At 42.5% G+C, this 25747-nt stretch overlaps 1 protein-coding gene across 1 annotated transcript in view; it reads right to left on the bottom strand.

Moving 5' to 3' along the window:
* The window catches only part of opn6b (opsin 6, group member b), a 40210-nt gene extending 19241 nt beyond the window's left edge, over window positions 1-20969 (bottom strand). The window contains exon 1 of the mRNA XM_052015335.1: window positions 20816-20969. Coding sequence (XP_051871295.1) covers window positions 20816-20969 — 154 coding nt within the window. The remainder of the gene's footprint in view (window positions 1-20815) is intronic.
* Window positions 20970-25747: the final 4778 nt, after the last annotated feature.

Below are 25747 nucleotides of genomic sequence, written 5' to 3'. Positions count from 1 at the left end.
AACACGGCCCCTAGAGTGCTGGTGACGGCTAAACCAGTTATCAATATATCTGTCCTTTGGACTTAAGGGAGCAGAGATGACAACCATAACAGGGGCACTGACTATAACAACAGTTATTGTTTTAAAGGAGATTAAAGGCATCAAAATGGAGGGGAGGGTGTAACTGATCAAATCAGTGGCTGAGAAATGGAGGCCAAAAGGTTGAGACATTAATAAGTGAATTGGGAGAGTTTTTCCAGGGGTAGAAATAGAAGTATGGTTTGGAGTGCAAGGGAGGTTGCGAGTGAAAATAAATTAATGACATGGTTCACGCTTGTCCCCACACTTATTTTCTGTGGTCCTGTGGGACTGACTGAGGTGGAGGACTGGCAGTTGCAGGTGTCCTATTTGAGCAGTCAGCACAAAGTGACTCGGCTCAGGTGAGGGATGCTGACGGCCCACGCTGGAATACCCTGATGGCTTTTTGGCAGGATCTTCATTCCATTCAATTGTTTTATTTTGATTATCAGACATATTCAAAAACATTTCAAATAGATTTCAGTCATAAAAATTTGGAAAAATAATACATTTACTTAAAAATACCTAAAGAAGTAGAAATTAAAAACAAAGCAAAGGAAAATACCTTTTCAATCACATGAATGGGGGTGCCCCACCCTGATATAAAGTTGAGGGGTCAGATGCAAAGTAACCTGGTGCCTCAGCTTGTCCATGGTCTCAGCAACACGCAGAAGTGGAGCTCCGATTAGACCTGACCTGTGAGGGAATACTGTTGATGGTTCTCTTTGGAAAAGCTGGCCAGATGGATGTACATTTAGGCACAATAAGGTGATCAACGATGTCAGTGTGATTGAAATGAAGTTGCAAGGTCAATGAGTAGCTGTGAATATCAGCTGGGCAGTTGTATGGAAGGGAAGACTGAAATATAGAGGGAGCAATTTGTTCCAAGCAGAGAGCATTAGGAATTGAGGTGGAGTTTAAAATGTCAGATGAGCTGGTGTTCAGTGCAGAGGCTGCAGGAGGAAGGTGAACACAGGAGGAAGGGGATGGTCATGGAGGAAGATTTTAAATGAGGAACAAGAGGGCTGGAACTTGCACCTCATAGAGCCTCACTGTTGTACTGAGGCATAAGCCCGTAGTTTCACATGTAAGTTTCCAGAGTGGTACTTGCCCTCACAACCCGTTGGCTCAGAGGAAGGGACACTACCAACTGAGCCACAGCCAACACCAGTGATCCTTGGTGCATTCAGTTGTTAAGTTTCAATAATGCAGTATTTTACAAAGCTGTTTTATAATTTAAATTTACTGGCACAAGTTGCTGCAGTTAAATTTGAAAACTTGTTTACAACAAATTCCTTGCCAAGAGGCAGTTAGCTGACACTGAAGCTTAGAACAGGACGGATCCTCTTCTGATTTCTCCACCCAAGTTTACCATTTGAACCATAACCATAGAACAATACGGCACAATACAGGCCCTTCAGCCCACCATGTTGTGCATGTTCTTGAACCTGCTGTGACTTGAAATGGATCTCTGCAGAGCCCGGTCAAAACCAGGACCCCTCTGCATGTAATCAATGTGCTCCACCCCTTGAACTACCTTGACCGTCAATTATATCCCCAATCCCACTGGCTGTCAAAGCAGGAGGAGAGATTGAGGGTTGCCCATGGCATTCACAACCACTACAACTTAAAAATATTAGTAATTTAAATAATAAGAACCAACAAGAACATTCAAATCAACTCAATTAAATCAATTACCCTTGTTAACCTTCTGTCTCGTCTTTTCTGCTGCAGTGCTAGGTCTTACACAGGCTAACCTCACATAGGTTCTCTGGGCTAACTCACAGACTAAGTGTTGGGAGGTCTGTGGAAGTTGGCACACGCTATTGGTCTCCATGAGTGGACTGTAATTGCCCTGGGACTGTAGATCAGTTAAGTGGAAGTTCAGGGTTTCCCCCATTAAAAGTTCTGGACACGCATCTCATTAAGGGGGTAATGCCAGCAGGTACTAGCAGAACTTACAGCTTTTCAGCAAAAAATTCACCCCAGTAGATTATAGAGAGAAAGTAGTCACAACACAGATCAATAGAGGCTTAAGTTTAACAGTTTATATTTTCAGATATCATAGATAAATGGCATTAATTTGATTATTTTGATGACAATAGTGTGATCATTTTTTAAAAGAATAAGATGGGCTACTCTTGTTATTAAAGAAACATTGACAAAGACCAAACTGAACAGTACTTGAAACAGCTTTGGCCAAGGCTGCTTCATCCAATGGATGGCCATATTCCCCAAATTGGAAAATTTGACGGAAAATGATGGGAAGTTATTCAGTGCATGGGGAAACAGAGGAGTGTGACTATATCAAAGGTCAAATACTGGCACAGTAGTCTTTTTCTGGGTTAGACATTCTATGATAAAGCATCGTTCAAATTCGGCTATCAATCTTATATCAACATGAGGGCCTCTTCAGTAAATCATAGCTTGGAAACTTCTTCCAAGCATTGATCATTCTATTAATATACCTGTAATGTGGAAGGAAGAACTGTGCAATTAAGACTACCCAATAAATGCTAAAAAAACCCACTAGGAAACAAGAGAAACAAAGGACTGTAGATGCTGGAATCTAGATGAAAAACACTATAATGCTGGAGAAACTCAGCAGGCCAGCAGACCTGAAGAAGGGTCCTGACCCGAAACATTGACCGCCTGCTTTTCTCCACGGATGCTGCCTGGCCTGCTGAGTTCCTCCAGCATCATTGTGTTTTACACTAGGAAACAAACTGCATTCTTTAAATGAGCTGTGAACGGTAAAGAATCCAACAATAGGGAAGACCAGAGAAACAAAAGGACTGCAGATGCTGGAATCTAGATGAAAAACACAATGATGCTGGAGGAACTCAGCAGGCCAGGCAGCACCCGTGGTGAAAAGCAGGTGGTCGATGTTTCGGGTCAGGACCCTTCTTCAGGGTCAAAGATTGGAAAGGGGAAGCCCAATATATCGGAGGGAAAAGCAGAGCAGTGATAGGTGGACAAAAGAGGGGAGGCAGGGGTGGGCACAGGGTGGTGATAGGTAGATGCAGGTAAGAGATAGTGATGGGCAGATGCGGGGGAGGAGGTAAAAGGTGAGAAGAGAGAGGAAAAGAAAAAAAGGCTAGGAAAGGGAAGAAGAGAAGAAGCATGGTGGGGGGGGGGGCGTTGTGGGGAAGGGGGGTGGGGATTACCTAAAGTGGAAGAATTCAATATTCATGCAGTTAGGCTTCAAGGTTCCAAGAAGGAAAATGAGGTCCTGTTCTTTCAGTTTGCGCTTGGAATTCTCCTGGCAGTGGAGGAGGCCGAGGACTGACATATCAGTGATAGTGTGGGAGGGGGAGTTGAAGGCACTGGCAACAGGAAGATGCAGATCGTGGTTACGGACAGAGCGCAGGTGTTCTCCGAAATGGTCACCTAGTCTGCATTTGGTCTCACGAATGTAGAGGAGGCCACACTTGGAGCACTGAATGCAGTAGACGATATGAAGGGAAGATCAATCAGACTGAGGTTCCATTTGCTGTAATGTAGGGGTTTGATAGGGTAGACATGGAGAAACTGTTCCAATTTAGGAACATAGATAAGTAGGAACAGAAGTCGACCATTGGGCTCTTTGAGCCTTTTCCACCATTCAACATGATAAAGACAGATCACCTGTCTCAATGCCACATTCCTGCTCTCTCCTCATACTTTCCTTGATGCCTTTTTTCTTTATCCTCCTTAAATATATTGAGTGATGTCACCTCTACAATCCTCTGTGATAGCAAATCCCACAGGTTCAGCATTCAAGAGTGAAGATATTTCTCCTCAGTTCATCCCTTATTCCAGACACCTAGGCAGGGGATATATCCTCCTCTCATCCAGTGTGCCTGACCCTGTCAGAGTTTGCAGGTTCAATTAGATCTCCTCTCATTCCTCTAAATTACAGTGATCTTCCAAGTAGCGGTGTTCCCGTGTGCGTGCTGCCTTCGTCCTCTTGGTGCTAGAGGTCAGTGGATTGAACATGCTATTAGATATCTACTTTTGGCGCATCTGTGTAAATTATTCAGTGCACGGGCAAAGAATATAGGAGTGTGAAATAATAAATTCTATGGAAGTGTTTATAGATCCTCACTGTGACTGATAGCTTGCTAAATACTCAATAGGGAACTTGTAAAGACCAAGAAATTTGTGGTTTCAACCCCTGCTTTGAATTGCCTGATCTTAGCCAGTTGGTTGCAATAGACCTTAGTACCACAGACCAGATCCTAGTCCAGACCTATCAGTCTATAAAAGTACACATGCATGTTGAGTGACAACACATTTGATGACTGCTCTTTGTTAGGTACCATTCCCACTCCTTAAGTCTGGGCACACAAACTTCAACTATTTGGTTAAGGTGTGACTGGGCAATAAGCAACCATTGGACATGCCCCCAGTCAGTATAGAGATGCAAGAAAGATGCTGCTTTTCAATAAGATTAAATGGAGTTCAATTGTCAACAATCCATCTAAGATACCATGCAGGTCCATTACTTTGTGGGCAAAGCTGTCAATCAAGAGGCATAATCTTTTGTGTGGAAAAGCCATAAATTCAGACAAATTCAAAAAGTGTATGGACACTGAATGAATACCTCTCCTGTATTTGCACTTTCAGTAGTCTTCCTATTTGATTGAATATCTAGTAATTTGAAATGCTGGAGCACAAGTAGCTCTTTTTCGTTGACTTCCCTCAGCCCACTAAGACTGGAAGAACGCCAGGAGTATGATAAGATTGGATTTAGAATTTACTTGGGATGCCAACAATACATCCAAATTCTAGCAGAGATCACTTTAGGATAAACTTATGCACCACAAAAATAAATACTTCACAAAAATGTGTTTTGTGTCTGCTCTTCAAGGAAAGCAGCTTTGGGAGACTGTTAACCAATAACCTAAAGCTTCTTTTTCATACTTTCTAAAAAAAACATATGTACAGCTTCCATGTAAACTGTTTTACAGTTAATACATACCAAGATTTGGAGCAAAGTCTTGGGCGAGATCAATACTAAACCAAAATCTAGGTGTTTCAACCCTCAAATGTTTTTGTACTTTCTTCCCCTCTATTTCTCTTTTCCTTTCTTGAAGGTACTCTGGCTCAGGCTACAGTCCTTTTCCATGCATGCCAGAATCTTTCCAAAGTGATCACTTTTCAAGTGAGACTTCACAGAAAACGTTGGCAGACTTTCTGACTTTGGAAAGCCAGTCATTCTCAATACAAACGCACTTTCTATGCCGGTCCCTGGATCATGGTTGAGATCAGTGATCCTGGCTGAGGGGCATTTAGCCAAGTTCCACTGTAGCTCCCACCAAGTTCAGCTAAATCAACAAAGGCAAGGAATTAAACTACTTAATCCATTTTTCCCCTCTGAATTCTTCTAAAATTATTTTCTCATTAAAACTAAGATGATTTCAACTGACATTGAAATTAAAAATCGTTCACCCATGAACTCCTGAGTGAGGTCAACTCATGGTACAGGGATAGGTTCTTCATAGCTACATATAAACATATGAACAAGCAGCAGCAGTCGGCCACTCAGCCCTTCAACAAAATGATGGCTGATTTGATTACAGCCTCATTCCAGTCTACTTGTGGTAATCTTTCACCCCTTTGCTTATCAGGAATCTATCTACCTCTTCCTTACAAATACTTAAGGACTTTGCTTTCACTGCCCTTTGAGGAAGAGAGTTCCGAAGACCCCGGGGGTGAAAAAAAAACTTGCCCTTTCTGTAACTTAAATAGGAGATCCCTTATTTTTTAAACTGTGACCCATTAGTTCCAGATCCTCCCACAGGAGGAAACCCATCCGTTCCACACCCACGCTGGCAAGGTGCCTCAGGATCTTAATTGCTGAAGAATGAGCTTATAATGTCACAGTGAGGACAACTGGAATTTAAGTGAAAAGAGCAAGTGATTATGATAATTCTTATTGTGAAATTAATGGCACAAAGAGTAGAAATATTGAAAAATTAGAGGAGGAGGCCATTTCGCCCTTTGAACCAGCTCATCCTTTCAACAGAGTCATGGCTGATCTGCTATCTCAAAACCATATGCCTGCCCTCTCTCTCTTTTGCAAGCATATCCTTTCTTATGCAAGAAGACTGAAACCGCACTAGGTTTCCGTCTAGGCGTCATCTCGCCAAGGCCTTAATTAAATGTAGCTAGACATCATTATTCTTGTACTCAAAACCTCTTGCAATGAAAGCTAACAATTTGCCTTCTTAACTGTTTGCTGCATCTGCTGTAATGCACTGGTGTGTAAATCTGCAACCTGCTGATGTGGACACTGCTGATAGCTGGCGATTCACACCAGTTAGCCATCAAGGCAATTTAGCCCATCCTTCTGTTCCAGAGGTTAATGGCACAATGACAACATTAATAGTGCACATACACTAAAATGGATGAAATATACTTTTCTGTAATAAAATCATAAAATGATGGGAACCTTCAGCAGGTCAGGAAGCGTCCTTGGACAGAGAAACAGAATGAAAGACCTTCCATCTGAACTGGGAATGGTTATGGATAAACAGGTTTTCAGATGCAGAGAGAGAGGCACAGAAAGAATAAAAAGGGGAAGTCTAGAACAATCCAATGTGCATATTTGAATTTGAGGTGCTGTTCCCTGAACTTACCATGAGCTTCACTGCAACAAGGGAGGCCAAGGACAAAGATGATAGAGAGGCTGAGGGGTGGAAAATTAAAGGAACAGGTAAATGAAAAGTCAGGGTCATGCTTGAGGACCGAACAGAGATGTTCCATTTAGCAAAAAAAAATTAAAAACTGCAAACACTGGAAATCTTAAAACTGTAAATACTCAGCAGGTCAGGCTGCATCTGTGGGAAGAGAAACAGGGTCAACATTTTAGGTCAGCAACCCACTGTCAGAACTAAAAAGGAGACAAAAGAAGCTTGTAAAGCTGCAGGGAGGGTGTGGGAGGGGGATGTCTCTGACTGGATAAAACCAGGTTGACCATGTGGATAAGCTGTAAACAAGGTTATTTGGTCCAAAAAATAAAGTGCTGGAAGATCTCAGCAGGTCAAGCAGCATCTGTGGAGGCAAATAGATGATTTTTTTTTAAAGTTGAGACCCTGCATCTGGCAGAATGCAATAAACCAGACTGGAAGAAGTGCAAGTGAATTTCCAGTCTTTCCAGGTGAAGCAGTGACACTTGCCCTCCACCTCTTCCCTTCCTACCATCACAGAACATAACAGCACAGTATAGGCCCTTCGGCCCACAATGTTGTGCCGACATTTTATCCTGCTCTAAGATCTATCTAACCCTTCCCTCCCACATAGTCCCCCATTTCTCTATCATTCATGTGTCTATCTAAGAGTCTCTTAAATGTCCCTAATGTTTCTGCCCCCACCACCTTTGCTGGCAGTGCATTCCATCCTGGGCCGACAGGGCCCGAGCCCTCTCCTTGTCCCCACTACAGGGGCCCAGAAAAGGCCCAGGCTTTGCTCCAGGCCTAGTCACTTGCTTGGTTGCCCTCACTCCCAATGGGGAACCTGTCCTCAGGGAACCAGTGCTTCCGGGTGAAGCAGCGATTCACTTGCACTTCTTCCAATCCAGTGCATTGCGCTCGGTGTTCACAATGTGGCCTCCTTTCCACCGGAGAAACCAATTGCAGACTGGGTGATCACTGTGCAGGACATCTGTGTTCAGTCCAGAGGGTGACCTTGAGCTTCCCACTTAAGGCCTGCCACCTTAATTCTCCATCCCACTCCCATTCTGACCTATTGGTCAGCGGCCTCCTACACTGTTACAATGAAGCCCAACACAAGCTTGAGCAACTGCACATCATCTTCCATCTGGGTGCTTTGCAGCCTTCTGGACTTAATTCTACATTCTATAACTTCAGGTAACTTGAGTTCTTCGTCTGTATCAGTCATCCATCAGTCAGACTGGCTCAGCTTTTTCTTTTCTTTTTTTCTCTCTCAGGAAATGGAGAACAAACCCAATCAGACCTGCTGGGCTTGTCCTGCTCTGCATTTAGCAACTCCCACATTCTTCTATGTTCTCACTCTCTAACTGCTCACATTCACTCATTGACCAGATAATCTTGTTAACAGCTTGTCCTCAAGATCACGCTGATTTTGTCCTATCAGAGATATCCCCCTCCCCCACCCTCCCTGCAGCTTTACAAGCTTCTTTTGACTCCATTTTTGTTCTGACGAAGGGTCACTGACCTGAAGCATTGACTCCGTCTCTCTTCCCACAGATGCAGCCTGACCTGCTGAGCATTTCCAACATTTTCCATTCCACAATCTGTGTTTGGTTTCCTCAGTGTGGAAACAAAATTATGAGCAGTGGTAACAATAGACTGAACGTTCCTAGATGAACTTAGTTAGTGCCTATTGGACAAATGTAACAACTCCAGTCTATTCACTGCACTTTAATGGTGAGTGGGCATTGAGATGGTGTTTTGGTGAAGCTGATGACAGAGTACCAGATTTTGGATAGAAACTTGTCATCTGCATTCAACTTCACCCCTACTGTTCTCTGAAGTTGTTGTGCCAAATGAACATACATAACACTGAGCACTATTAACCTCACCATTCTTTTGGGAACTAATGATGCATTGATTCTCCTAATATTTTGTTTTAAAATTTAACAATAAGGTGCCACACTGTTGAAAAACTTACGTTTTTGATTTCATCACTAATAATCACCAAATATTTCAAGATAAATTTTTAACAAGTAACTTCTATTTCTGCTTTGTTATGCTCATCAACCCATCCATGTGCAGATCACACAGCTTTTGCTTGCCCCATACATTTAGACATTTGAATTGGGAGCTTATTCGCATTTATGGGCTAATGTACAAAAGGCTAGAATGAGAACATCTCAATTACCCTTAGGAGGAGGCAGCCATGGTGAGGATTAAATGTGCAGAATTTGCTGTTAGTGGAGGGCCACCTATGCTCACCACTGACCTATGAAGAATGTTCTCACTTCCCATGTGCTGTTGTCCTGGAGGGAATTTGCTGAAAGAAACTGCTTGATCTTCAGCAACCTGGCCCTTTTCACTGCAAGGTCTTCCCCTACAGAAATGGAGGACACAGCCCGGCCAGGACAAGCCCATCTTACAAAACAGCTGGAAGGATAGGGGGCTAACCTATCCCCCCATCTTTGCCAGCCCATGGCTGATTTATTTTTCCCTCTTAACCCCATTCTCCTGCCTTCTCCCTGTAACCTTTGACACCCTTACTAATCAAGAACCTATCAACCTCCCCTTTAAATATACCCAGTGACTTGGCCTCCACAGCCGTCTTTGGCAATGAATTCCACAGGTTCACCACCCTCTGGCAAAAGAAATTCCTCCTCATCTCTGTTATAAAGGGACGTCCTTTTATTCTGAGGCTGTGCCCCTCTGGTTCTAGACTCTCCCACTACTGGAAACATCCTCTCCATGTCCACTCTATCCAGGCCTTTCAATATTCAACATTACTATGAGATTCCCCCCCTTCGTCCTTCTAAACTCCAGCAAGTACAAGCCCAGAGTCATCAAACGCTCCTCTTATGTTAACCCTTTCATCCTGGGATCATTCTTGTAAACCTCCTCTGGACCCTCTCCAATGCCAGCACATCGTTCCTTAGATACGGGACACAAAATTGCTCACAATACCCCAAATGCAGTCTGACCAATGCCTTATAAAGCCTCAGCATTACATCCTTGCTTTTATATTCTAGTCCTCTTAAGATGAATGCTAACATTGCATTTGCCTTCACTACTACCAACTCAACCTGCTAGGACTCCCAAGTCCCTTTGCACCTCTGATTTCTGAGTTCTCTCTCCATTTAGAAAACAGTCTATGCCTTTACTCCTTCTACCAAAGTGCATAACCATACACTTCCCTACACTGTATTCCACCTGCCACTTCTTTGTCCATTCTCCCAACCTGTCCAAGTCCTTCTGCAGACTCTCTGCTTCCTCAACACTACCTGCCCCTCCACCTATCTTTGTATCATCTGCAAACTTGGCCACAAAGCCCTCAATTCCTTCATCCAGATCATTAACATATGATGTGAAAAGTAGTGGATCCAACACCGACCTTTGCGGAACATGACTAGTCACCGGCAGCCAACCAGAAAAGACCCCCTTTATTTCCACTCTTTGCCTTCTGCCAGTCAGCCAATTTTCTATCCATGCTAGTACCTTTCCTGTAATACCATGGGCTCCTAGCTTGTTTAGCAGCCTCATGGGCTGCACCTTGTTAAAGGCCTTCTGAAAATCCAAGTAAACAACATCCATTGACTCTCCTTTGTCTATCCTGCATGTTACTTCCTCAAAGAATTCCAACAGATTTGTCAGGCAAGATTTCCCCTTAAGGAAACCATGCTGACTTTGGCCTATTTTATCATGAGCTTCCAAGTACCTCGAAACCTCACCCTTAATAATGGACTCTAACACCTTACTAACCACTGAAGTCAGGCTAACGGGCCTATAATTTCCTGTCTTTTGCCTCCCTCCCTTCTTAAAGAGTGGAGTGACATTTGTGATTTTCCAGTCCTCTGGAACCATTTTTGACTCTGGTGATTCTTGAAAGATCACTACCAATGCCTCCACAATCTCTTCAGCTACCTCTTTCAGAACCCTGGGGTATAGTCCATCCAGTCTAGGTAACTTATCCACCTGCAGACCTTTCAGGTTCTCAAGCACCTTCTGCTTAGTAATAGCAACTACACTCACTTCTGTCCCGACTCTCTCAAATTTCTGGCATTTTGCTGATGTCTTACACAGTGAAGACTGACAAAAAGTACTTATTCAGTTCATCCGCCACTTCTTTGTTCCCCATTACTACTTCTCCAGTGTTATTTTCCAGTGGTCTAATGTTCAGTCTTGCCTCTCTTTTCCTCTTTATATATCTGAAAAAACTTTTGATATCCTCTTTTATGTTATTGGCTAGCTTACCTTCAAATTTCGTCTTTTCTCCCCTTATTGCTTTTCTGGTTGCCTTCTGTTGGTTTTTAAAAGTTTCCCAATCCTCGATCTTCCTACTCATTTTTGCAATATTGTATGCCCTCTCTTTTGCTTTTATACTGTCTTTGATTTCCCTTGTCAGCCACGGTTGCCTCATCCTCCCTTCAGAATGCTTCTTCTTTGGGATGAACTGATCCTGCGTCTTCTGAATTACTCCCAGAAACTCCTGCCATTGCTGCTCTACCAACATCCCTGCAAGGGTCCCCTTCCAATCAACTTTGGCCAGCTCCTCTCATGCCCCTGTAGTTACCTTTACTCAACTGTAATATTGATACATCCGATTTTAGCTTCTTCCCCTCAAACTGCAGTGTGAATTCTATCATATTATGATCACTGCCTCCTAAAGGTTCCTTTACCTTAAGGTCCCTAATCAAATCTGGTTCATTGCACAACACCAAATCCAGAATTGCTTTTCCCCTAGTGGGCTCAACCACAAGCTGCTCTAAAAAGCTATCTTATAGGCATTCTACAAATTCCTTCTTTTGGAATCTAGTGCCAACCTGATTTTTCTAGTCTATTTTCCCAACTATTTTCCTTACAATGGTAGTAACGTGAAGAGGGTATGTCCTGGATGGTGAGGGTCCTTAGTGATGGATGCTGCCTCCTTGAGGCAGAACCTCTTGAAGATGTCCTCAGTGGTGGGGAAAGTTGTGCATGTGATGGAGCTAGCCGAGTCTATAACCCTCTGCAGCCTCTTGCGATCCAGTGCACTGGAGGTTGCATACCAGGCTAAGGTGCAACCAGTCAGAATGCTCCCCACCGTACATTTATAGAAATTTGTCGGAGTCTTTGGTGACGTACCAAATCTCCTCAAATTCCTAACAAAGGAGAGCCACTGGCACACCTTCCTCATGATTGCATCAATGTGTTGGACTCAGGATAGATCCTCTGAGATGTCAACGCCCAGGAACTTGAAGCTGCTCACCCTTTCCACCGCTTACCCCTTAATGAGGACTGGTGTGTGTTCTCCCGACTTCCCCTTCCTGAAGTCCACAATCAATTCTTTGGTCTTGCTGAGTGCGAGGTTGTTGTTGTGACACCACTCAACCAGCTGATCTATCTCATGACTGTAAGCCTCTTCATCGCCACCTGAGATTCTATCAACTACAGTGGTGTCACTGGTGTATTTATAGATGGTGTTTGAGCTGTGCTTAGCTACACAGTCATGAGTATAGAGAGAGTAGAGCAGTGTGCTAAGCACACATCCTTGAGGTGTGCCTGTGTTGGTAGTCGTTGAGGAGGAGGTGTTATTATTGATCCACATAGAGACATGGGGTCAAATAATAACACATTACAAGAATCTTCATTATGCAAATTTTTACATTTGGAACGCATTCCTGGTGGTGTTGGAAATGAAAACTCTGGCACAGTTTGAGAAACAGCTGGTTACTGCATAGGAGGAGACACATGGTGCTCCAGGATGAGTTAGGATTGGCTGACTGGCCTTGCTCATTCTTAATTATCTTGTGATCTTGAGAATGCTGAAAACAGCAGGATCGAATTTGCATTTATATTTTCCTTTGTTTTCCTTGCTCTTCTTTCAAACAAAAGCAGTGAACCGAGGATACTTTTGTCCTTCCAGATGCAGGTGTCCAGAAAAGATCCCGAAGAACCTTTTCACAGAAGGACACAGATGTTCTCTCAGTTTCCTGGCTAATTTTTATCTCACAATCAACATCACCAAAATGGATTATTTGTTACACTGCTGTTTATGGCACCTTGCTATGCTTAAACTGGCTCCATATTTCCACCATTACAATGTACTTCATTGTTTGCAAAGCACTTTGGGATGTCCTGAGGTCATAACGTGCCCTTATAATGCCAGTCCTTCCTCCTTCTGGCTGTTATCAATCCTTCCCATTTCTGCTTTACTCAAGCACTACCTTCATACAAGTATTGTTCTTTACTTTTGTTAACTTTTCCTGTTTCGATGAGTGAATTACTGTTAATCATTCAGCTATAACATTGTACCAGTAACCATGGTTCTTAGGTTCATTCTGCATGCATAAGGAAATAGACTAGGAATATTTGGGACTGACTGAGCAAACACAGCCACAAGTGATGGCTGCTTGTACGATTACTGAAGAATCAACAATACTCATTTTCTTTTAAAATTCAACAAATAGTTCTTCCTTTAAGAGTAATGAGGTTAATGCTTTAAAAGTGTGTATAAAAGATATATGAAGCTACCTTGATGGGCACATCCAGCCTCGTTATACGAGGTCTGAAGCAACAGCAATATAGGAGGAGTAATTAGCTTTGGCTATTTCAATTTCAATTATACAAATTAGTTAAGCTTCCTACACCATCTGTCTCAGTGAACCCACCACTGCTCGCACGAATATGTTTTTTTCAAAAAAGGAAATTTAAGATAGAATTAAGTGCAAATTATTACAACTGATATTGTTAACTTTTCCCAAAACCTAATTGAAAAGGTTTTTTTTTACCTTATGTAAGCTTTCATACTGAGTATCAGCAGGCTGTGGAACTGGGAGAGGTTTTCAAGTGCTGAAATGATCGGATGTTCACACATAGTTTCTGGTATGAATAAGGTTAGAATTATTCTTCCCAGCTCATGAACATTCAAACCAACTACATTATTCCTCAACCAGACCAATGGAGACCTGTGAATTCAGGAGAGGGATCTTGGGTTTCAATGCTTCCACATTCCATGGTGCAACAACCTAGTTAATAATCTTGTGACACAGCAGTTTTCTTAAAAATACTGACTGCATGATAAAATCTATTATTATAGTTCTTCAGCCTGGGCTCTAGGTCATATTATCCATCCAGTGTTGTCACATACAAACCTAACATTTTCTGGGTTTAAATCTAACTCTGCAACTATTTTCCTTACAAAGACACCTTTAGAAATCTTCTTACAAGTTAAATATATCCAAAGCACTTGAATAAATTGTTGCTGGCATCGATTTGAAAATTAATTTGGTTCTCAGAGAATCAATTGATCATAACTTAGGGAAAGGAATATTTGGGGGAACAATATTAAGCTGGAAAAGTAATACATACCAATTTATGTCTTTGCCAGTTTCATGAAAAAAACTTTTAACAAATACAAGCAGTATGATATTTTTAAGTTTCATCTTCAATTTGTTTACAACTTTACATGCAACCTGATCCTTCTCTCCTCATTGGAATATCTAGCTCATCAGGTCAATTCTGGTGTTGCATTGTGAAAAAAAGAGAATAGAAACCAGAGCAAACATTTCAGGATTATTTTCTTACATTCTGACTATTGTTCAATGCAAACCAAAACAATCATTGAACAAGAGAACTCTCAAGAGAAGCCATATTTTGCAATTGAAATTGATCTGAATTTGATTTTACTATTATGTAAATTATTTTGTGTCATTTCCCAGTGGAATATTGACCAATTCTAAGCTTTGTGTAAGGAAAATGTTTACACCCACCTAGAGTCAGTAGATAGATTCCAATGGTTGTTTTTCCAGGTTCAGACACCACTCTGTCTCTTAACACCGAGCTGTTAGACCACAGCCAGTTACTGTTCTGGATAATACTCTCTTCCATTTTACTCCTCACTGATCTTTCACACAGCACAGTGAGAAACACACTCTGCTGATTGCCGAGATTCTTATACCTGCCACACACGTCCCCGGTCCTGCCCTAGATCTGCCTGTCACTCAGAGAGTAATGCAGGCAAATGACGTTCTCTGTCAAACAGTCTGTATTTATAACCACCCCAACAAATTGCTGACAAAGTAAATAAATATGTGGGGACATGGTACCCAGTACACCCAAATGTGCATTGAAAAAGTTGCTGGCAGAGGGAGGAATTAATGTCCAAACACAAGGTTGCTGATCCAATTGTGCACCTATGCTGTGCTTATCTGATTGTTCAATAAAGTCCTCTTTTGGAAGTATACAAAAATCATACTCAGAATTTCAATCTTAACCTAACAGGTGTGAGAGGGAATTGAAAGTGAAGACTAGCTTTATTTCTGGAGTTTGTACACATGCTTCATCTCTTCTACATTCCACCACAGATGGACATGAAGCCTGCACTCAATGAGCTATACTCCGTGGTCAACAACCTTGAGACAGGATACCCTGAAGCCCTCTTCATTATCGCAGGTGACTTCAAACAGGACAACCTCAAGAGCACATCTCCTGCTCAACCAAGGGCGCTAACACCCTCGAACACTGCTATACAACCATCAAAGATGCCTTCTGAGCCACCCCTCGTCCTCACTTTGGGAAATCAGACCACCAGGCTGTGCTTCTTCTCCCTGCATACAAACAGAAACTGAAACGGGAGGATCCGGTACGGAGAGTCGTGCAGTGCTGGTCTGAGGAAGCAGGTGAGCTCCTTCGTGACTGCTTCGAGACAGTGGACTAGTCCATGTTCAAAGACTCAGCTGCCAGCCTTAATGAGTATGCCACCACCATCACAGACTTTATCAGCAACTGCGTTGAGGACTGTGCACCAAAGGGGACTATACGGGTGTTCCCAAACAGGAAACCATGGATGAACCGGGAGATCCACTCCCTACTGAAGTCGAGGACTGCTGCACACAAATCTGGTGATCTTGATCTGTACAAGGAATCGAGATATGACCTTCAGAAAGCTATCAGGGGTGCCAAGAGGCAATATCGACTCAAAATAGAGTCCCAGACCAGCCATCGGTTATGGCAGGGCTTACATGCCATAACAGGCTACAAGACGAAGACGGGCTGCATAGCTAACAACAGCGCATCCCTTCCTGATGAGCTTAACGCATTCTATGCATGTTTTGAACAGAAGGGGAGTGGATTGTCACCACCCACCCTGACAGCCTCCAGTGCAACTGAACCCATGGTCACCATCGAGGACATAAGATCAGACTTCCGGAGAGTGAACACGAGGAAAGCATCTGGCCCAGATGGCGTCCCTGGTCGTGTGCTCAGATCTTGTGCTGATCAACTGGCAGAAGTATCTGCGGACATATTTAACCTCTCCCTGCTTCAATCTCAGGTTCCCACCTGTTTTAAGAAGACCACAATCATCCCGGTACCGAAGAAAAGCAAGGTAACATGCCTCAATGACTACTGACCAGTGGCTCTGACATTCACCACCATGAAGTGCTTTGAGAGGCTGGTCATGGCACGCATCAACTCCAGCCTCCCAGACAACCTTGACCCACTGCAATTCGCCTATCGCTGAAACAGGTCCACAGCGAATGCCATCTCCCTGGCTCTACGCTCAGCTCTGGAGCATCTGGACAGTAAAGACACCTACGTTAGACTATTGCTTAGTGACTACAGCTCTGCCTTCAATACAATAATCCCAAGCAAACTTGTCACCAAACTCCGAGACCTAGGACTCAACACCTCCCTCTGTAACTGGATCCTTGACTTTCTAACCAACAGACCACAATCAGTGAGGATAGGCAGCAATTCCTCCGGCATGATTATTCTCAACACTGGTGCCCCACAAGGCTATGTCCTCAGCCCTCTACTCTACTCCCTTATACACTCATGACTGTGTGGCCAGATTCTGCTCTAACTCCATCTACAAGTTTGCAGATGATACCACCGTTGTTAGCCGTATCTCAAACAGCGATGAGTCGGAGTACAGGAAGGAGATAGAGAGCTTAGTGGAATGGTGTCATGACAACAACCTTTCCCTCAATGTCAACAAAACATAAGAGCTGGTCATTGATTTCAGGAAAGGGGGTGGTGTACATGCACCTGTCTACATCAATGGCGCTGAGGTCGAGAGGGTTGAGAGCTTCAAGTTCCTGGGAGTGAACGTCACCAACAGCCTGTCCTGGTCAAATCACATAGATGCCATGGCCAAGAGAGCTCACCAGCACCTCTACCTGCTCAGGAAGCTAAAGAAATTCATTTTGTCCCCTTTGACTCTCACCAACTTTTATCGATGCACCATGGAAAGCATCCTATCTGGATGCATCACGGCTTGGTACGGCAACTGCTCTGCTCAGGACCGCAAGAAACTGCAGAGAGTTGTGGACACAGCCCAGCACATCACGGACACCAGCCTCCCCTCCTTGGACTCTCTCTTTACCTCTCACTGTCTTGGTGAAGCAGCCAGCATTATCAAAGACCCCACCCACCCGGGTCATTCTCTCTTCTCTCCTCTTCCATCGGGTAGAAGATACAAGAGTCTGAGGGCACGTACCACCAGATTTAAAGACAGCTTCTACCCCACTGTGATAAGACTATTGAATGGTTTCCTTATAGGATGAGATGGACTATGACCTCACGATCTACCTTGTTGTGACCTTGCACCTTATTGCACTGCACTTTCTCTGTAGCTGTGATACTTTACTCTGTACTGTTACTGTTTTTACCTGTACTATATCAATGCACTCTGTACTAACTCAACGTAACTGCACTGTGTAATGAATTGACCTCTACGATCGGTATGCAAGACAAGTTTTTCACTGTACCTTGGTACAAGTGACAATAATAAGCCAATATCAATTCCAAAGATTCAAGATTCATTTCTTGTAGAAATGCCCAGGACCGGTGAACAACAAACACCATGCAAAAAAATTGGGCAGAGCATTATAGGATTTGGCAGCTGTTCTTAACATTCTTTACTCATTATGACTGGTTTCAACATTGTTTTCAGAAATAAGCTGGCTTCAAACTTTGCACAGGAATTCTCCATGTTATGTGATGGGAAGGTTTTGACACATTTGAGCAAGTACCTAAACAAGGTAATTGGCTGTCTCCCACAACAGGCATTTGAAATGCCATTAGGATGGTGACAAGTTATCTAATATTGCTATTTTTCCTAATGGATTTTATAAACAGCATTTGGACATGTTTAGAAATTTTGGCATCCACTTCCAAACAGGAGACAGTGTGGTCTGAGATGTTTAGACATTGCCCCTGCACAACTGAGTATCTATGACTTTTACAATGCACGTACACTCAAGCTTCCATATAGCAGCTTGGAGCATTCCACCCTGCAATAGCGTGTGCCTCCCCACTCAGGAGCATAACAGCACAATTTTCTACACAAAATTGCATCTACCAGATAAGGACCTTTTTCTCCCTTTATCTTTGCCTTACCTCCATGTATATCACGCTGTAAGATACTTTTCCTCAACGAAGGTCCTAACAAATGTTTCTTTGTGTCATTTTCAAACTTGCACAAATCCCTTTATCTAGGTCATTGATAAACGTGAAGAGCAGCACTTATACAGATCCCAGGGGATTTTGTAAGTAACCAGTCCATCTGGTAATTTCATGGTCACCCTTACTGATTCCACTCTTACAATTACAGATTTTCTTTAACCAAATGATGTTAATTTCCCTTGTGGTGTGATAGGATTTAATGTTGCATCTCTTGAATCATTAATCCAGGCCTTTGGAACAGCAAACCAATAACAAAACTAGTGTGACCATGTGTTCTTGAGATTGATACCATTCTCTGAGAAGTCAGAGTATTGCCCATTCTTTGGGCATGAAGAGGATAAGAGAAGGATCTGGCAGGCAAGGTGAGGCAAAATCCCAAGAGATTCTATATATTAAGAGTAAAAGGGTGGCTAAGAAGAGAATAGGTCCCCTTAAAGATCAGTATGGCCATCTGTGTGTGGAACCAAAGGAATTGGGAGAGATTATTAATATTTCTCTTCAGTTTATACTGTGGAGCAAATGATGGAAGCTAAGGAAATGGGGGAAATGAGTGTTGTTGTCTTGGACCATGTAAGAATTAGCAGGGAGGAGGTATTGGAGGCCTTAAAGTGCATTAAGGTGGATAAATCCCCAGGGCCTGTGCTGGTGCATTCTCAGACCTTGTGGGAAGCTAGAGAAGGAATTGTGCAGGCCCTTGCAGATTTTTGCTTCATCTCTGGCCACAGGTGAGCTTCTGTTGGACTGGAGAGTGGCTAATATGGTACCGTTGTTTAAAAAGGGTTGCAAAAACAAGCCAGAAAACGATAGGCCAGTGAGTCTGACATTGTGTGATGGGCAAATTGCTGAAGGGGATTCTGAGGGACAGGATCTACCAACATTTGGAGAGACAGGGTCTGATTCGGGGCAGTCAGCACAGCTTTGTGTATGGGAAGTCATGTCTGACAAATCTCTGACTTCTTTGAGGAGGTAACCAAGAGGGTAGATGAGGGTAGGGCAGTGGATATTGTCTACATGAACTTTAGCAAGGCCTTTGACAAGGTCTCTCATGGCACACCGTTCTGGAAGGTTAGATTGCATGGGATCCAGGGGGAGATAGCAGATTGGATTCATAATTGGCTCAGTGGTAGGAAGCAGAGGGTGATGGTCGAGGGTTGTTTCTCAGACTGGAGACCTGTGTCTAGTGGTGTGCCAAAGGGTCGGTGCTGGGACCTTTGCTGTTTGTAATTTATACAAATGATTTCAATGTGAATGTATAAGGCATGTTTCGTAAGTTTTTGGATGATACTAAAATAGGTGGTGTAGATAGTGTAAAAGGTTATGAAAAATTACAGAGGGATCTTGATCAGCTGGGTATGTGAGCTGAGGATTCGCAAGTGGCTTTCAATCCAGATAAATGTGAGGTATTGCATTTTGGGAGACTAAAATCAGAGTAGGACTTGTACAGTGAATGGTAGGGCCCTGGGGAGTGTTATGGAACGAAGGGACCTCGGATTGCAAGTGCATAGTTTGCTGTAAGTGACGTCACAGGTAGATAGAGTAGAAAAAGGCATTTGGCACGGTGGCCTTCATCAGTCAGGGCACTAAGTATAGGAGTTGGGAAGTTATGTTGCAGTTATACAAGACATTGGTGAGTATTGTGTACAGTTTTAGTCACAGTGTTATAGGAAAGATGTTATTATACTAGAACAAGATTTACCAGGATGTTGCCTGGACTTGGGGGCCTGACTTGCAATGAGAGGTTGCGTAGACTAGGACTTTATTCCCTGGAACGAAGAAGATTGAGGGGTGACCTGACAGAGGTATATAAGATCACGAGGGGCATAGACAGGGTGAAAGCACATAGTCTTTTTCCCAGGGAGGGGGTGTTAAGAACAAGAGGGCATAAGTTTAAGATCAGAGGCAAGAGATTTATAAAAGGGACATCAGGGGCAGCTTCTTCACACAAAGGGTGGTGCGTATTTGGAACGAGCTGCCAGAAATAGTGGATGAGGCGGGCACATCAGCAACATTTAAAAGCCGTCTAGGTAAGTACATGGATTGGAGAGGTGTAGAGGGCCAGGGGCCAAACATGGACAGAAAGGACTAGCTCGCTGGGCAACACAGTCGGCATGGACAAGTTGGGCTGAAGGGCCTGTTTCGATGCTGTATGACACTATGACTCTAAGTAATTTAATCATGAAAATATTACTTTAAGGCAGTTTTTCTTTGAACTTCACTAGCTGGTGAGTTGGTATTATTTCACCATGTGTCTTAATTTCAAGCCTTACATTGTACCCTTTTATAAAGCCATTCCTTCGGTGTCGCTCAAATTTCCATATAATAAGACTCACCATTCAATCAACTTCAAATGACTTATCATCTTGAAAATCATGCCCTCTTAATATTATGGTAATAGTATTACATTTTAAGCAGCCTTAGTTTGGCTCATTAGGTGAAATTAAGCAATACTGTCAGCTCTGTTATGCAGGTGTTTCCCAGGTACAGCTTTGCTATCACTTCTGGATCACCGTTGAAAGTTATGTCCAATTTCTGATCACTCATTTCCTCACTAACATCTGTATTGAAACAGTGATTTACAATATAATCTACAAATCTACTGCCTGTTTTATTCTCCATTGAACAATGGAATTGCCGGTGAGGAGAGCAGGCAAACTTACCCGACACATTCGTCTCTTCCTCCATTGTGGGAGTAATTAAGTAACTAGTATTCATTCCTTGTTTCCTGTAAGGCTTCCTTTCTATTCCAATTTCACCATCTCTGTCACATCTGTTCTGGAGACGCCATCTTTCACACCAGTGGTTCTGATTCATCTTTTTCCCTTAATTGTGGTTGTCCCTCCAGCCTAGCTGACAGAGGTTCTCAATCAATCCTGTTCTATTTCCCATGTTTCTGCCCTCGCCACCTCTTCTTCCACCAAGAACCATGATAGGATTCCACTTGTCTCCATCTATGCAGAACTCCTGGTAAACCATTGACCTGTTTAATCATAGAACTCTAAGGTTAAATATTCAGGAAGTTTACGTGTATTTTCTAAAGCTGTATATCAACAGTGTTCCCTTTCATTTTAACTCTCTATCCCACTCCCACTTTTATGACTCTGCCTTCAGCCTCCTACACTACTTCAATGAAGCTCAATGCAAGTTAAGAAACAACACTTCAATTCTGACTGGCACATTACAGCTTTCCGGACTTGACAGAGAATTCAAAAATTTTAGATATTCAGTCATTCCAACCTTGCATCTTTAATTTATCCGGCATTGTTTTATATTCTCCCTTCTGGTAATTTCAGTTTACATTCATCTCCTGCTTACATCTCCCCCAGACACATTTTTTGTTATTCAATAACCTTTCAGTTGGCACTGCCCTCCACCCTATCACAGAAATTTCCCTTAGTTCTCTCCTCCTTTCTCTAATTGTTTTATTTCCACGTTTCCTACTTCTGATCATCAACCTGAAACATTAACTCTGTTTCTCTCTCCACAGAAGCTGCCTTACCTGTTAGGCATCATCCTCTTTTCTATTTGACTTTAAGCCACCAGAAAAGAGTGACAGGGAAAGTGTGATAAAAGTTGTAATGTTACAGAAATGAACTGCAATCTGATGCATAACTTCCCATATATTAATATGAAGTTCTTCAGAATAACAAACATAAAATCTTCTATTCAAAGTGCAATAATTCTCAATCAACACACTAGCTCATACAAACCTGGCTGACCAGGCTGGCTTGATGATTTAAGCTAATCTATGTATAGCTGCATTCCATTAACATGAATGAGAACTGGCAGTTATCTGTGTCACAGAAGCTATTTTGGCATTGAAAACAATGCAGAGCTTCAGCACAGGCCAAGGTTTGAGCTTTGCCAGGATCTATACATATACATATATATATTTCGTCCAAATGAGGCACTTCTAGAGCACAATTAAAACTATTCCAGGTTATATATGTGTATTTGGTGAAATCATCATTTTATCTGGTGGTTTCATCCTTGCAGCTTCTGCTTAATAATTGTACAGTCCATGATTTAGAGTGGTTTTCCCTCAATCAAAAATTACAATTTAGCTCATAGAGATTGGTAAACTATTGACCTCTTTAATCATAGAACCTCTGATGTTAAGTATTTGTGAAGTTTATAAATGTATTTTCAAAAGCTCTCTATATATACACACACACAAAGGCTAGTGTCATCAATAAATAAAATATTTGATCTTAGTGCAGCAAAGTGCATTTATTATTGCAAAGCTAGTTATTTGTTTTGACTGTCAATTTTCTATGAAGAAATATGAAATACCTGTTCAAATTTCTGATTGCCCAAAACCCATGATTCTGTGATCTGTCTGCAGTTGCTTCCATACGGGTTGGTGTTTTTGTAAACGACCTTTTTTGTACTTTTCCAGATGAGGAATAACATCCTTTCCACTTTGCCACCAACAAGAATGTCCAAATTAGGCGCAGCATATGCAAGGGACATGAAACTCTTTCAACACAAGGGACATGAAACTCTTTGAACAAGTGAACAAGGCTCAATCCACTTTCAGAACAACTTTAATTCAGGTCCAAGTTTATTGCATCCCATACCATCTATCCTCTTACTTCCAATTGGGACTCTGGGCTAAATTCTACCAGGCCAGAAGGACAAATAAAGCAAGGCTCTTTAAAGCTTAGATGGAGAAAGTTGGAGGAGTCCATGTATAAAACAATCAAATCTCCTCCTTGGACACTGGCCATCTGCCTGAACTTCGCTGCTTTGCCTTTCATGTTCTCATTGGGCTTGTTCTGCTTAGTGCCCACTGCTGCCAACTTGTGCCTGCTTCAGTCTGGCCCACTTTGAAGTAATTTTGTTGCTCCACCATGATCTTCAAAACCAATTTCAGAGCACTGATCTGCTGCAAAGTCCACACCTCTTTGGTCTAAGGTCAATCTACCAGGGAAGGACATTTTCAGATTGTCTGGGTCCAGTTTTACAAGGCTGAGGCAGAAGGTCAGCACTGTAGCTAGAAGGCCAATTTGAAATGAACTCCCTGCATCCACAGAGTTATATGTTAGAGGTTGAACTTTTAAAGAAAATTGCCAATTTCAACTTATGAATAACTGACCCTCACCTGAATTTTAATACCAATGGGCAGTACCAGAGTGGAACAGAATTAACTGAAGGTGGAATGTTTGATATACAGTGAAAATAAAATGTTCATAAAACCAAAAATGTATTGTGACTCTTTTTAATGCACCATATCAAGAAAAAAATAAAGCTACGCATTTGTTCACTAATTGAAGCACTCTAATATTTTATGCAAATTCCTAATGTTTCAATAAAATAGTACATTTCCCTGAGAGATTATGATGTTGAGAGGATGACCATATTCTTCTTGTTATCTGATGAAAATGAAAAAGTGCAACAGATACTTAACAACCCACACACCCCCACCCCAAAAGGACAGGCAAAATATTTGTTTTTGCACAATTCTGTTTCCTATAAAGAGCAACACTAACTACACTGGGGCATTTTGCCAGAATACCTCAGCTTATTAGCAATTCTTAAATATCCTTGAAAATAGCATTTCAAAGTAGCAAAATGTTGAATACCATAAACAGTGCCTGACCCAGTATCAAATGCTTAGCTAATTGGACTGGCCTGTTCTTCACAAGATCACAAGGGAGCAGAAGGCAGCCATTCGGCCCATCGAGTCTGCTCCAAAGAAAAGGGAAAAAAGAAAAAGAAATGAGAAATGAGGGGGGGGGGGAGACACTATTCTAACCCCAATTTCCGGCCTTATCCCCATATCCCTTGATACCCCGACTATTTAGATTATCTATCTATCTCTTTCTTAAATGCCTCCAATGATCTGGCCTCCACTGCTGTATGTGGCAAAGAATTCCACAAATTCACCACTCTCTGGCTAAAGAAATTTCTCCTCATCTCTGTTTTAAACCTGTACCCTCTAATTCTAAGATTGTGCCCTCTGGTCCTGGACTCATCCACCAAGAGAAACAACTTGACCACATCTACTCTGTCCAGTCCTTTCAACATTTTAAATGTCTCTATGAGGTCCCCTCTCATTCTTCTGTACTCCAGTGAGTACAGTCCAAGAGCCAACAAACGCTCATCATATGTAAGCCCTTTCATTCCGGGAATCATCCTCGTAAATCTCCTCTGGACCCTCTCCAACATCAGCACATCTTTCCTAAGAAATGGGGCCCAAAACTGTGCACGGTATTCCAAATGAGGCCTCACTAGTGCCCCGTAGAACCTCATCAACACTTCCTTACTTTTATACACTATACCTCTCGAAATGAATGCCAACATAGCATTTGCTTTCTTTACCACCGATCTGACCTGGTGGTTAACCATTAAGGTATCCTGCACGAGTACCCCCAAGTCCCTTTGTACTTCTGTACTTTGAATTTTCTCTCCTTCTAGATAATAATCTGCCCGTTTATTTCTGTTTCCAAAGTGTACAACTGCACATTTCTCAACAATGAATCTCATCTGCCATTTCCTTGCCCATTCTCCTAAACTGTCTAGGTCTCTCTGCAACCTTCTTGTCTCCTCAATACTCTCTACTCCTTCACCTATCTTGGTGTCATCCACAAACTTAGCCACAAAACCATTTACTCCATCATCCAAATCGTTAATGTACAAGGTAAAAAGAAGCAGCCCCAACACCGACCCCTGTGGAACACCACTAGTAATCAGTAGCCAACCAGAACAAGATCCTTTTATTCCCACCCTTTGCTTCCTGCCAACCAGCCAATGCTCCACCCATTCTGTTATCCTACCTGTAATTCCATGACCTCTCATCTTATTAATCAGTTTCTTATGTGGCACCTTGTCGAAGGCCTTTTGAAAGTCTAAATACACAACATCTACCACCTCTCCCTTATCCACCCTACCTGTGATTTCTTCAAAAAACTCCAATAGGTTGGTCAGGCAGGATCTTCCCTTCACAAAACCATGTTGGCTAGGACCTATCTTGCCTTGCACCTCTAGGTATTCCATAACCTCATCCTTGAGGATCGATTCCAATAACTTTCCCACCAGACGTCAGACTAATAGGTCTGTAATTTCCTTTATGCTGCCTCCCACCTTTCTTACACAGCGGAACTACATTTGTGACCCTGCAGTCCTCCGGAACCATGCTGGACTCTATCGATTCCTGGAAAATTATCACCAATGCCTCCGCTATCTCTAAAGCCACCTCCTTCAGAAGCTGGGGATGCACCTCATCCGGTCCAGGAGACTTATCAGTCTTTAGCCCATTTAGTTTTCCTCGCACCTTCTCTCTAGTAATCTTAACTGAACTCAGTTCCATTCCATGAGACCCCTGACTAACTGGTATATTGCTGATGTCCTCCACAGTGAAGACCGATGCAAAATACTCATTTATTTCTTCTGCCATCTCATTATCATCCATTATAATCTCTCCTGCACCGTTATCGATTGGTCCTATATCAACCCGTGTCTCTCTTTTACTCCTTATATATTTAACAAAAACTCATAGTATCCTTTCGAATGTTATCTGCCAACTTCCTTTCATAATTCATCTTTTCTTTCCTAACGACCTTCTTAGTTTCTTTCTGCAGGTTTTTAAA

This window comes from Pristis pectinata, chromosome 1, assembly GCF_009764475.1.
Source record: "Pristis pectinata isolate sPriPec2 chromosome 1, sPriPec2.1.pri, whole genome shotgun sequence".
Taxonomy (NCBI): domain Eukaryota; kingdom Metazoa; phylum Chordata; class Chondrichthyes; order Rhinopristiformes; family Pristidae; genus Pristis; species Pristis pectinata.
The sequence above is the reverse complement of the archived record's forward strand: the minus strand, read 5'-3'. Positions and strand labels throughout refer to the sequence as shown.